At 48.1% G+C, this 14704-nt stretch overlaps 1 protein-coding gene across 1 annotated transcript in view; it reads right to left on the reverse strand.

Annotated features, from left to right (window-relative positions):
• The window catches only part of VOPP1 (VOPP1 WW domain binding protein), a 69683-nt gene extending 57414 nt beyond the window's left edge, over positions 1–12269 (reverse strand). The window contains exon 1 of the mRNA XM_074843008.1: positions 11865–12269. Coding sequence (XP_074699109.1) covers positions 11865–11915 — 51 coding nt within the window. The 5' untranslated portion in view covers positions 11916–12269. The remainder of the gene's footprint in view (positions 1–11864) is intronic.
• Positions 12270–14704: the final 2435 nt, after the last annotated feature.

Genomic DNA, 14704 nt, shown 5'->3' on the forward strand with positions numbered 1-14704 from the left:
TCCAGCACCGCCCAGACACCCCATGGGGGATACTGGCAACTTCAGCATGAAAAAAGAGATACTCTGGGAAGCAAGAGAAAGCAAGAACGGCCCAAATTCATGGAGAAGCAACATGTGTTCCCTCCTCCATCATCTGCTCTGCCTACACATTACATGCTGTCATAAGGATGCCACTAACAGCTAGCGCAGGTTCATCAAGAGCCAAGACAACTTACAGTCAGAGCAGTTTTATACCTTCACCGTAGCCGCATAGTGGGTCACACCACGCTACCGGGCAAGGGGAACAGGAGCTGACGTGTCTCACCAGAGCGGCACAGGGGTGACAGAGCTGGCGAGTCGCAGTGCAAACACACACACACACAGCAGGCACCAAGTATTTCACCGCGCGCCATGGCCCGGCACCCGCACTTTCCAGCGCTTAATCACTGTGGATGGCTATCATGGAAATAAATGCATATTCACAAGCTATTCTTAGCGTTCACCGGAGAGGCGATTACCAAATTACCCAGTTACGTAATCTCTTTTATATAATCACTACAATGCTCTTCTCCTTATGCAACACAGAGGGTGACCGTGGCCGGCTGAAGTAGCTCCTTCCCCGAGGAGCACCGCACGGGGAGCACCGTGGGCAGATGTGTTGGCTACTGCAGGTGCGTGCATGGACAAGCCATGGCAAGAGCTGACACGAGGTGACCAAGCTTTTCAGAAGCAGTGATGTATAAACATGTGCCTTTGGCCCAGGGAAGTCAGGAGCATCCCTGCCCACGCTGCTACAGAAGATGCATGGGGTGGAGATCACTTACACCTCAAGCTGGTTGAGATGCCTAAGTCAAAGGCGCCCAGCACCCTCCAGGCAGCCTGATCCAGCGCTCACTAGAAGCAAGTGGAATGTCTCCATTGACTTTTAATGGGCTTTGGGGCCCAGGATTAGGGCTTTAATAAAAATAGGAGGTCAAGATTACGACAGAATTAAAACAAGCTTAATCCAAATGCCCCTGGCTTTGTGCCACAGCCATGCCCGTGGTTTCCGTGCACAGGGAAAGGCAGGTGAAGCTGCAAGCGAAATGGGTTCCTGCAGGGCACCTCGTGACAGGCACACGCACAGGGAGCTGGCAGCATGGGGCAGCCGCTCCAGGAAATTTCACCTGGGGGAAGGTTTTGTGCATACCCCAAGGCATCTCCTACAGTGTTTTCAGGATCTCGTCCAATGCCTTCTAGGAAGACTGCAGACATCTACACAGAGGATTGCCACATACAGTGTGTAGTGAGACCTAGTTTACTGATGTTCACCCAGGGCTTTAAGTAGTCAGCATCAAGAACATTACCTGCAGTAAGTGAGAAGCACAATTTAAGTCCTGGATGTCAGAAAATACAAGCTCCAAGATCCACAGATCACCTGCAAATCCTGGGACACTTTTCCATTACCACGCTGTGAGTTCAGCATTAAACTCAGCTAGCTGCACACTGCTGGCATTATGGGAAAACCCCAAACTGCGAAGCCCCTCAACAACAAGGCATTAACACTGCTAAAAACCAAAGACCTAGTTCTGTAAATACCAAAGGAACAGAAAACAGAACAGATTAACAACTTCGATTCCAATTAACCTCTTCCAACTGACACTCAAATCCAAAGGCATCTGCCTTAGCTTTTTCTCAAGGTTACGTGACTAGTAGTATTTGGCCATTATTTGGCACTTACTGCTCCTCTGCTCCCTAGTTTCCCTAGAAATACAGGTCATCCCAATCAATATGCAGGCAACCCCCCAGTCTTAGCATGGTACAATATGCTTTATGCAGGGACACACATGCATGAGTTTGGGAACAGAGACTGCTATTGTTTCAGCTACAGAAAAAAACAGTGAAGCAGCTTAATGTTATCTTACACCGTCTCGAACTACGGGACGACCCAGTTCTGGAGGTTAAGCCCAATCCCTTATGCTATTATTACTTCTGTATGACAGCTAGGAGGTGCGAGCTGCCTTAGTTGAAAAGCAGATCAGAGCAGAATCGGGGTCCCACATGCAAAAGCCCACTGCACGCTTTAGTGCCCATTGTGAGAGCACTGCTGATAGCTCGGGACCGGCAGGCGTCCTCAGCACTATTGCTGCTCAAACTATTGAAAATCATGATTCTCATTAGGGATATTTGTTTGGGATAGACAAGACAGCACTCAAGACAGAAGCAGCTCATGTCAGCCTTAAAAAGCAAACCATGTAAAAATAGATTTAAAACTTATACACATCTCCTGTCCCCCTTTTTTATTTTGGCTAGACAACTGGCTGACTAACTGAAAGCAGCATATTCAGACAGAAAGGTTTCCTCCTCTGTTTTGGACTGAAACCCTGCCAAACTTAATACCATTTGAACAAATGAAGGTGGACTTTTAAACCCATTACCCTTCCTGTACCAGGTTAAGCACACGGCTCCAAATGTGGTGGGGAATCATAGAATGGTTTGGGTTGGAAGGGACCTTAAAGATCATCCAGTTCCAGCCCCCCTGCCACAGGCAGGGACACCTTCCACTAGCCCAGGTTGCTCAAAGCCCCGTCCAACCTGGCCTTGAACACTGCCAGGGAGGGGGCAGCCACAGCTGCTCTGGGAAACCTGTGCCAGTGTCTCACCACCCTTATGGTGAAGAATTTCTTCCTTACATCTCATCTAAATCCACCCTCTTTCAGTTTAACACCATTACCCCTCATCCTATCCCTACACCCCCTGATCAAGAGTCCCTCCCCATCTTTCCTGTAGCCCCCTTTAAGTACTGCAAGGCCGCTATAAGGTGTCCCCGGAGCCTTCTCTTCTCCAGGCTGAACACCCCCAACTCTCCCAGCCTGTCCTCACAGGGGAGGTGCTCCAGCCCCATGATCATCTCTACAGCCTCCTCTGGACCCACTCGAGCAGGTCTGTGTCCTTCTGATGCTGGGGGCGCCAGAGCTGGACACAGCACTGCAGGGGGGATCTCACAAGAGCGGAGTAGAGGGGGAGAATCCCCTCCCTCGGCCTGCTGGTCACACTTCCCTTGATGCAGCCCAGAACACGGTTGGCTTTCTGGGCTGCAAGCGCACATTGCTGGAGCATGTTGAGCTTCTCATCAACCAATACCCCCACGTCCTTCTCCACAGGGCTGCTCTCAACCCACTCATCACCCAGCCTGTATTTGTGCTTGGGATTGCCCTGACCCATGTGCAGGACCTTGCACTTGGCCTTGTTGAACTTCATGAGGTTTGCACAGGCCCACCTCTCCAGCCTGTCCAGGTCCCTCTGGATGGCCCCGAGCTGGGAACTTGCACTGTGACTTGCCAGCAGTGAATTCCTGGATCTCACTTACACCAGTATTGAGATAATTATCTGTAGCAATGAGCAATACATTTTTCCCCTTAGGAGCAAAAATTAAAGAAAACACTTTCTTGACTCATCCTTGCCTGGTTCTTGCATCAAGAGCTGAAGCACACTTACAGTCACCTGCCACGGCGAGAAGTATCTGCACCGACTTTGCATTTACAGAGATATCATGGGGAAAGCAGAAATGAATTTGCTGTTAACAGGTTTTCTATCCATTTCAGTGAAGAGATTTAATAAAATTGGGAGAAATGAAACACTGAGTTACACCTGGACAATTCCCCAGGTAGAGACCCTTACGCTGTCACCATACTGTCATGCCTAAATAGGAGTCACTGTGCAGCACAAGCACTTTAATATCAATCTGTTGTGTTGAAACTAAATGGCCTGTACTAAAACCAGTATAGTATAAACAATTAAACTTCTCTGGTTAGGTAAGGAGCATCTCCTGTCCAGAAACAGAAAAATACAGACTCAGGCCAAGACACACAAGAGAATTTCGTTGGCCTACCTATGTCCATCACGCATACAGAAAGACACAACCGTGCTAGCAAAAAAACCCAAGTTTGCAGCAACTTAAAACAAGCCTGTCTTTGCTGCTACAACCATTGGCTTTTTGTTTGTTTGTTTTGCTATTATACATTCCCTGACGGAGCTCCTAATTTCTTGAAGGCTAAACCTTCTAGAACACAAACACACTACCAGCTCTTAACCCCATGGCAGCACAAGCCTCTCACTGCACCCACAGTGCTGGCAAGACCTAGCTAAGCACAGTAAGTCTACAAAAGCATCACCCTCCCTTGGGTGTCAGTGCCATTGAGCCCCAAAAAGAAGATGAACACGGGCAATAAAATACTCCTCTAGCATCAAGTGTAAGGCTCTTGAAACACATGCTGCCCATGGTCTTTGGCCTGCCGTCAATGAGACCCCTGCCACCCCTCCACATGCTCATGTTCCTGCACATTAATGTCATTTCAGGGTTCTCCAGTTCCTCCTCTGAGGGAGGATCCAAACAGACTGGAACGCACGTAAGAAAGGCATAAAAATACATTAAATGCTCTTGCCTTAACTTAGTGTATTGGAAAGACAGATTTGTATAGGTATGGACTGCATACTTGGGATCCATGATCCTCACCTCTAACTCTACCAGCACAGGACCTGAGAAGGAAGGATCCACCCTCAAAACTAACTCCAGCTATTTAGTTGCATGATGCCCATCAATGTCAGAGGCAGGAGACCAAGTCAACTGGCACACCATCATTCCTACTCCAGCTGGAAAGGACAAGCTGCTTACAGAGGGCTTGAATGCAGCCAGGGCTGGAGTCAGGGGATGCTCCCATCACCCTGCTTCAGCACCCTACAAAAATGGGCATTTTCCACTGTCACTGAACTTTGAACCTAAGGCCCAGATCACTTCACAGTCACTTCCAATGAAAAGGCCATGTTTTTTTTCTTTCAGACCTCCAAACCAGAGACTGAGTGAAGGGTGTGCTGGAGGACTCTTGTGTTCTCAGTTACCCACTGGCTGGACTGGAGGACAATGGTTCCTCCCAGGCTGCAGCTGATGGTGGACCTTCCCGAGAGGTAGAATCTCCAGACATGATCCCCTCCCACCCCACAGACAGGAAAGGCTGAGGAGGTCATTAGCTCCAGGTTGAGCACTTCTGCTCTGACAGACACTTGGCAAGCAATGTGGGAAAATGACAGGACACAGTCTGAAAAAGTTAAGTCTTATCTAAGAGTATCTTTCAGGGAAAAACAAAAACCAGACTCTGCTAGTTTTCCCTTATAGCAGTGCATGGAAAAGGTCTGCACGATTGCCTTTTACTCCAGTACAAATGAGCTATTATCTCATTTGTTCTACTGAGTTTAGTGGTGGATTTGGCAGTGTTACATTTATGGTTGGACTCAATGATCTTAAAGATCTTTTCCAACCTAAGTAATTCTATGATTCCCATTAGGTGACACCTAATGTATTGAAACAAGAAGTATGCTACCAAAACGGGCAGTCCTGCTCCAGGCCATACGTTCCCCTTCTTCCCTTGCAGCAAGTTTCATGATGCTACCACTGCATAAACCTCTACTGAACCGATGGAAAACTACTCCCTCTCACTTTTTTCCCCCATCCTCTTTTTGGTGGCTTAGTCATCCATAGCATCAGTGGGTTGATCCAATCCTTCTGTGGCTACATGGTCACTAGACCTGTGGAAGCTGGCAGAACAAGGGGTTACAGATCACCCTTGCCAGCAACAACCCACCTCTGCATTAGATGAGACACAGATTAGAAACCACTTCTTGCTAATTCCTTTCCTTCCAAAAAATCTACCAGACTGAAAGCTGAGTCATTGAGAAAGAGGAAGAGATTTTTAGCTGAGTTATTTAAAACACGGGTTTAGTTAACACCTATTTAGTGCAAAGCTGAAGACACACTTGAGAATAAAGACATTTTTAACTCAGCAGTGAAAACTTTTCCACTTAATATGTGAGAAACCTGTCAAGATATACTTTTCTCAAAAAGAAAAAAAAAGGAAAAAGAAAAAAAGAAGACAGCATTCAACACACCCAAACTCCCCTCTCATGTCCCCCTGAAATACCAGGCACGGTATTCCATCTCACATATTACCTTACTGATGTCAGGAAAGTGATAATATCCACTCTGTAAGACCTTATCTTTCCCTTGTCTCAGAAGTGCTATTTAATGCCCAAGATCCCAGGCTGTGTCCCCAGACTTCAGACAGACCTAAGATTCGTTGTCCAAAAGGCACTGTTCGAGCAAAGAAAAAAAGAGATTGTTTTAGAAAGGCTTTGCCTCTTGCTAGTCAGAAGAGAGTTTGCATTTGCCGTAACAAACCTGAACAGGATTTCAACAAAGGCTTCTGCAAAACACAGAAACTGTGGAAACAGCTGCATTGCTGAGGGTACAAAGCATCTTCAAAACTTAGGCTCAAAAATTTAAAAAATGCTAGCTTTCTGTAACTTTTTTTTTTGTTTATATGGATTTTACTTTGTATCACAACAAATTTTAAGTACATCGGCAGACACCTTGTCTCAGCAAGAAATAAGAAATTTTTATTTCAAATTCTGTAGCACAAGCTCAAGCATTAATCCGTTCCTGCCTGTAAACTCAGCCTACACAGATGAGCAGAGCAAACCTGTATGTGGGCACACTCATTACAGTTTTCCTAAGCCTGTTCCTATTAGAGTAAACCAAAATAAATTTGCATTAAACCAGAGAGAATTTCCATTGAGCCTTTTTTTACTGATTTTAGCTAAATCCATTTTCAAAGAGCAGCTGAAGTCTAAAGGCTTGCTTTGGTCAAGTTTAACACATCCTTCCAGACACCTGCATTAGTTGAGTGGGAAGTACCGAGCTAAAAGAGTCAGAGGACTTCCCTTTTATAAAGAAAGCATAACGGAAGGTGACTGCTGTAAAAAATATAAACAGGTTTGATAGATGCCTTTTCTGATGAATAAAAACCCCCAAGCCCAAAAAAACCCACCGCATAGCTCTTTGCACCTCCCGTTAGAGGATGCAAATGGCATTCGGCCACCGTTCCCTTCCCGCAGCGAACACGAATCCAACTCCTCCTCAGCAGGAGCAAAGTGAGAAAAGTGTGCAAGCTCAGTCCTCCCGCCTGGAAATCACAGCCCATCTCACTGCTGTCAAGAGGTAGGGAAGACTTGCCAGCACCAGTTGGATCCCCAAACTATAAATTATACGTAAGCTCCTTCCTGCCTTCACAATGCAATAGCCGCTTTCCAACCGGCTACAAGAGGGTAAGAAAAAAACCACCAAAAATTATTTAAGCTGCTAAGCCCCTACACAACTAAAATTAACAAGGAGAGAATTAGTGCACACACCTACACTAACAACTCCTTTGCAGAATTTTTGGGATAGACTTTTTCCCCTCACTTTGGTTATTCCTCCCACCACCCACTGACGCAACACTCACAAGAGTGAAAACATCAATAGGACACTATCAGTGGGCTTCCACAGAGAGGGGCATCATAGAAACAACCCTGATGTGCATGCACATTCTTACATTCAAGGGTACATGCATTCCTATAATATGTATATAAAGGAAAATCTGACAGCTAATGGACAGAAAAAAATACCAGAAACTGGGGTGTGAGGGGGTGTGTCGCCCCATAACCCTCACAACTTCTTGAACTCTACCTGTGCTACTATGATCAAAATGTGGCTTGTTTTCTTTAAGATTGGTGGTTTTGCCCATCTCAATGTGCTTGTTCCTACAAGGATTTAAAAAAAAAGAAAAACAACAAAAAAACACCAAACAACCTCTTCAGGAAGGACAGAGATTTTAGGTTTGTCTTATTTGCTAAAATCTGTCCCGTTGAAGTCCATTTATAAAAATATTACTAAAAAGCTCCAGTTACCCAACTGAGAAGCACTAACCAACTTTGCGTTTATTTAAACAAATCTTGTACGACAGACTGTCAGGAGTGTTTGTATTCTATTTCAAGTTAACACATTTTGCTGTCCATGACATGTCCATTCTTTCATTCTTTTAAAAAGAGGCACTTGACTCTTTTGTAGTATCTTTCATCTGACAAATTAACAAGAAGAGGACTATACAGACCACTTGTTTCCAACCATCCAATTAGCAGTATTTCTATCAGCATCCATATTAAAATTCTTTGTAATGAGAAACTGAGTGTGTAAAAATATCAATGCTAGTATTTCCAAAAGAGATGATCTAAATTTTGTACAGCCATGTGGAAACCTCTGTGGTAGGATTCTCACCCACATCTCTCACTACCTACAGTGACTACCACATGCCTCAGCTTATCTTAATACAGAGCACTAAAAAACTTGACTTAAATATTCAAGCAGTTGCATTAGCTCCTAGGTTCCTCTGGACACACCAGATTGGCCAACCAGAAGTTTAGGCACCTATAATTATTTGACAGTTTTGAACGTTAAGGCTACGCAACAAGCTACTCAGTAGCAATAACAATAAAACTCCTTATTTATTACCACTGCAGCACAGGGAGGGTCCTCTACTGGGCTTGAACAGCTCAGGTGAGCCTCCCCCTCCTTGAGTTGAGCCTCCCCCTCCTTGAGTTGAGCCTCAGCCACCGAGCACTTCTGCAGCTTGCAGGACAGAAAGCAAGCACTCAGTCTGAGAAGCCACACAGAGATGCTCTGGTGCCTTCATTCAGGCTGAAAATAAGCTCGCTTCATCATCAAGGGGGAAGGGGGGCTGCTTGTTTAGTTCTGTTTTTTCCCCCATCCAAAGACCTTGCTATGCATTAAAGTCACACTTAAGCCAAAGCCCTCGTGATGTCTGATGAAATAAAAGCAGAAAATCTTGATTTTCTTGAAATCTTGAAACAGGCATCACTTTAAGGACCTTCTCAAATCCCTCCATAAAACTGAGAGCCATCTACTCATACAAAACTGAGACAGAACACAGTCCTGTCGGTGGAACCATGAGCCGTGCTAGCAAGCAAGACCACTGGCTATTCACAAATGTTGAAATCACATACCCCAGTACTAGGGTCTACCAGACATACAGGCTCCTGGTGAAAAAGGGCGTTTCAGGCAACTGAGGTTAATAACACACTGCTACCTCCAAGTAGCCAAATTAATTTGAAAAAGACAGATGGATGAAGATTCAGCAGTGTTCATTTCTTCCTGCAAGAACCAAAATTACCTGTCAAGTTATCCGCCTTAAAAGTTCCTCATTTTAGCTTACATGTTAAACTGTTTAGTTGTGACTCAGTTGTGAGCAAAACTCATGGCATCTTTGGCTTTTCTGCCCCAACAACACGGTCTTCTCAGAGCAGAGTTTCCTGGGTCCTGGGGTTGGAGATTTTTCTTCCGTCATGACAAGTCTTTATGGTTATGGCAGAAAACCCTCATCAAACAAGGAAACTCTGAATTAATCCCTGATTCCTACCACAACAGTGCTCTGGGCATTTCTGTAATCATTAGCGTATCTCAAGCTGTTCTAGAGAAAGGACCAGTGTCTTAGCATCAAGAGCCAGCATTTTCTTACGTGTAAATCCTGCTTTGATAGCGATGCCTTCAGTGACCTTTGTGAAATCACCTGTCAGCACACGCAAGTGCCTTCCCCTGCCCCTCAGTCCCTCTTTCGCATCTTCTGCCTTTACATCAGGAACAGCAAACCATCACTTCCCTGCCGGAGCATGGCACAGTCAGTTACTGTCCAGGCTTCAACCTGAAAGCCACAAAAAAACCACTCCCCACATCCAAACTCACACCCACCATGAACTTGATGTATGTGTTCTTGTGAAGGAGTTTATGCCTTTCATCAATATAACCAGAAATAGTGTTTTTAATTGCACACAGAAAGAAAATACATGAACATCTTTGGTAATTTAACCAAGGAGAACTTTAAACATCAGTAAACTACTGCAAATTGCTCTGAAGGTCTAAATGGCTTCTCCCCCCCCCACGTTATTTGGATAACAGTGAAAGCCTTTTGCAAAATGATGAATGAAAAATATATTCCTCAGCTCACGGTCTGTTAAATATTAATTAAGATCATGTCGAAGCTGCAAACAGATTTAAGATAATTGTGACAATGCTATTTCAGATAATAGCCCGTATGGAAGTTAGTGCGTAAGACAGCAAAAGTTTCAAATAGCAAAAACCTTCTAAACAACCAGATGTCTCCGACTCAGTTATTTAAACCCCCTGCATTCTGTTCCTGGGCCTTTTTTTCCTGTAGCGTACAACTTAAACCAATATGTAATACTTCTTATTTACATAGCATCTCATTTAAAAAGGTACGCTAAACACTTCCAAAACAGAAAAAAAAATCCGAAAAAACAGATGGCAAAAGAAACATTCTAGATTAAAAGAAAAAGGAAAAAAAACCCAACCACAATTAAAACCAGTATAAAAGCTTAAATAACAGCAACATTGGCTACATGCAAAGAGGATTTATGCAAATTACTTTTTTTCAGGCATGCAGGATCTTTTTCAGCAGAATACACATTAAGAGAGCAGAGACATCTAATCAAACAGATCGTGGAGGGGCAAAACCTTTCACACTCTCAGATGAACAAATTCCCTCTGGGAAATGCCGGTGCCTGTTTCATTTAATCGACATTTTGCCACTCGTGCTTTCTGAAGAGCTTCTACTGAGTCAAGGAGCAATCGCCGGCCAGGCTCTGGGCCAGGTTTACAGCCAGGGTAATGAGACGCAGCCCAATTAACTTGAAAAGAAGTTACATTCATTTACATTAAATGGTGATTTTGATCTGAGTGTTTTAATGGGATGATGCTGGATGACATAGTGGGCAACATACCAGAAATCATTCATCTACGTAGGTGGCATAAACATGTAGTAAACATCATTTTCATGAATTATATCCATTATCGAAAACAATAATTACACAGCCAGCACTCTGGTTTCCATGTATGGGTTTGGCGGTATGTTGTTTTTTAAAAAATTAATTCATTTTCTGCCTAAACTGTTCCATCACAGAGGCAGCACAGCTCTCACCCCTCCGACACCTTCAGCTAGACTGCCTCTGGGCTTTATAAACATAAAGATGTGTCCAAGAGAAGCCCACGGGCGTTCCCAAGACCACCCCAGCACGCCACCGCACGTGTCCCGGAGCTGGCAAACGTGCACATGGCAGCGTGCCCTCGACAAACCTGGCCCAGGGCGGCTGCCGATGCCCCCCGCCTGCCCCCGACCCCAAGGTTAAACCAAAGGCCAAGAGACAGCTCCCCACCACAAATCATCTATGGATCTGCCTGCTCAGAATGGAGCTGGTTTCCCAGCCCGGTGACAAAACTGCGTGGCACAAATCCCCCCTCTGATTAACGCAGGCTACTAATTTTTGTCGTTGTTTGCTTGTTTGTTGTAACGACTCAAGCTGCGCTACCGAGGCTTTCCGAGAAGTTTAACCACGCTGCTCAGTGCCACCACGGCTCCTCCTGAGCTGATGCCGCCACACCTCTACCTCGCAACGTACATTTTGTCCACGAAAGGATATTTAAATAAAAGATGCACCTTCCATTTAACCCTTGCTGAAAGGCGCAGGTTTCGCGTCCCCTGGAGAGCCAGCCAGGGTTTTGGGACGGCACAGCTTCCAGCAGCCGGTGCCCCTGCCTACAGGTCCCGTGTTACTCCGCTCCAGCACACCACAGACGATCTTTTCCTGCTCCCGCAATAAAACGTTAAAAAGCAGACAAGCCGGGTGGCTGCTAACAGCCGTGACTACTGCACCCCGCAGCCCCCGAAGGCAGCCGAGCCGGGTTTGGCCCGGCCCCGCCGCTCCCACGCGCTCCTGCCCGGCGGCTTGTGGGGTCAAGGCCGTTCCAGCAACGCCATTAACCCCAAAATAAATCCTGTAGCACCCCCAACTTCCCCCCACGGCTGGGTACGGGCTGTCAGCCTCCCCTCCGCCGGCCGCGCAGCTTCAGGTCGCGACCGAGGGCAGATCCCTCGCGGACTGAACCAACCGCCCCGGGGCTGCCGGAGCGGAGCAGCGCGCCCCCCCTCGCCCCCGGCCCACCTCACCTCCCACAGCAGCGACAGCAGCAGCGCGACCCCGGGCTGGAAGCGGTTCATCTCTCCTCCTCCTCCTCCTCCTCGCCCCGCCGGCTCAGACGCGCACGGGCGCTGTCAGCGGCGCCATCCCCGGCGGCGGGGGAAGCTCCGGGGCACGGCGGGGGGGAACCAGACGGACACGGAGGGGCAGTGAGCGGAGCGGGCGCCTGCCAGGCAGCCCGGGGGAAGGGACGGCGAGCAGCCCGCGCCGGGGCAGAGGGACGGGGCGGGGACGGAGGCGGGGAAGCCCCGCAGCAGGGCGAGGGCAGGCTGACCCGCCGATCCCCTCAGCGCCGGCGGCCGGAGCCCGGCGGGCAGCGCCGCGGCGAGGCGAAGGGCAGCGCGGAGCTCGGGCGGGCGGCACAAAGAGGCCGGACGCCGCCGCGGCTGAGGGCGGGGAGAGGAGTCGGCCCGCCCCGGCACCGCCCTGCGCCGCTGCCCGGCCCGGAGGAGGGGGTGTGGGGAGCGGGCTAACCGCCCCCCCGAGCCCTGAGGGGCGGGCAACGGGCGTCGTGTGGGCCCCGCCCGCCCCGCCCCTGACGGCGACCGACCGACCGACCTCCCGCCGGCCGGCTGAGCCGCCCTGGCCCACAGGCCGGCGGCTTACCCCGGGGGAGCTTGTGCGGGCTCCCCGAGGGAGGTGACCAGCCGGTCGGGGTGTCTCAGGGCCGGAGGAGGAGGAGAAGCAGGCCCATGTGAGCCTCGGGAAGTTCTGCCTTCTGCCCCACTCGTGAGACCCCACCCGAGTGCTGAGTCCAGCCGTGGGGTCCCCAGCGCCAGAGAGACGGAGGGGACCCGTTAGAGCAGGTCCAGAGGAGGCCACGAAACGGTCAGAGGGCTTGGAACACCTCTGGAAAAAGGCTGAGAGGGTTGGGGGTGTTCAGCCTGGAGAAGAGAGGGCTCCAGGGAGACCTCGTGGCAGCCTTCAGTACTTAGAGGCTTATGAAAAAGATGGAGAGAGACTTTTTACCTGTCGTGACAGAACGAGGGCAAGAGTTTCAAACCGAAAGAGGGTAGATTTAGATTGGACACAGGAAGAAATTTTTTTACTATGAGGGTGATGACATAACTAGAACAGGTTACCCAGAGAAGCTGTGGCTGCCCCCTCCCTGGCATGTTCAAGGCCAGGTTGGACAGGGCTTTGAGCAACCTGGTCTAGGGAAAGATGTCCCTGCCCGTGGCAGGGGGTTGGATATGATGATCTTTGAGGGGCCCTTCCAACCCAAACCAATCTGTGGTTCTGTGATTCCATGACAGTGCTGCTGCTGTCAGCCTCGTGGGTGGGAACAGGAGCTGCATGGGCAGGCTTAGCCCCCCTGCCTAACGGCTGCACCTTTGGCACCTCAGAGGAGAGGCTGTGCTCCTGCCCTGGCCATTCATTTCCTCAGTGTGCTTAGTAACAGCTCTGGGTCACCTTCTCACCAAGGTCTCAGGACTAGACCTAGACCAGAGTGGAGGTGCTCACCAACTCCAGCAGTGAGCCCTGTGACAGGTGGCTGCTGTAGTTCTGCCCTGGGTGTTTCCTTCACTGCTACCTTCTCCTGGTGCTTTGAACCTCCTTTTCCAAGCCCTTTTCACTCTCACCACAGCTGGACACCACACTGTGTTCAGTGGGAGGGAGGCACAGCTGTTCTTTAAGCTTAGGAGGGACCAGAGTTTACCAAGGTCTCTCACCCTTGCTTTATAGGAGATCTAGCTACTTAATCCTCAAGAGAATATCAAAATAGAGGAGGGAGGGGGAACTCTTACCTTCTCCTGATCATCCCTCTGAATGACAGACCTTTCCCAGCAGCATTTCTGAAGGAGGTGTACCCTCCCACCGTCCTTTTGTGGGCTACCTATTTAAAAACAATCGGCACATCCTTGCAACACACAGCTCCTTTGTTCAGCACTTCCCTGTTGTCATAGTCTTCAAGGAAGAAACTTGCCGACGTTGCCCAGCAAAAGGTCATCAGGTGTTTATGATTTCCATACAGTGAACTTTGGGGGAGTTTAGGAGCAGCTTCCAGCTGACACCATTAATAATACATCCTCTCAGGCCTGGGTCATACGCTCTATGTAAGGAATGACTAAACTTTTAACAAATTCCCGCACACCGTGTGACACTGTGTACTCAGAGGTAGCCTGCACAAGTCCGTCCTGAATGACTACTGATTTTGATACCTCTTTTTGTCTCTATTTGACACCAACCAGTCTGAAGCTGTGAGGTGCGTTTTTCAGCTCACATCTCTTCCTGAATTTGCTAGAAGATGCCTAAGGAGATGTCATGGCCATCGCTTTGTCCAACAGTGAAGACTGGCAACTATACACACAAGTCTCTCTATATAGTCTGAGTTGAAAAGTCACTCTTTCTTACATCTGGGGTATAGAGAAAGACACACTGTGCACTGGGTATCATCTAAGATGGATCAGCTCATTTTGTCTCAACATACAAATGCGGAGTCAGGCATCACTTCAAAAAGGCTCCAATTCATAGAAATTTGAAAAGGACAGTTTTCAGAGACCTGTCCTGACGTACAGCTTTATCACTAAACTCCCTTCCCATTCCTAATTTATGTGTTGCACGACCCATGAGACAGGATTTTGGAGACACACTGAGATGCAATAACTCTTCATAGAGAAGCCGAACAGCCTGACCCGATTAGGGACACCAGATGAATCTGAATGTCAGTGCTGAGCACGGGTGCTCTGTGCCGCCGCTGTATTTCATGACAGGGGTGCTCTGGCAACCCAGAGATGGGCAGAAACCCTGACAGCACAAATTCTGGAAGAACTGAGAAAGCACTAAGGCATAAAGAAAAGGTAGGAGA

Source organism: Strix aluco, chromosome 1 (assembly GCF_031877795.1).
Source record: "Strix aluco isolate bStrAlu1 chromosome 1, bStrAlu1.hap1, whole genome shotgun sequence".
NCBI lineage: Eukaryota > Metazoa > Chordata > Aves > Strigiformes > Strigidae > Strix > Strix aluco.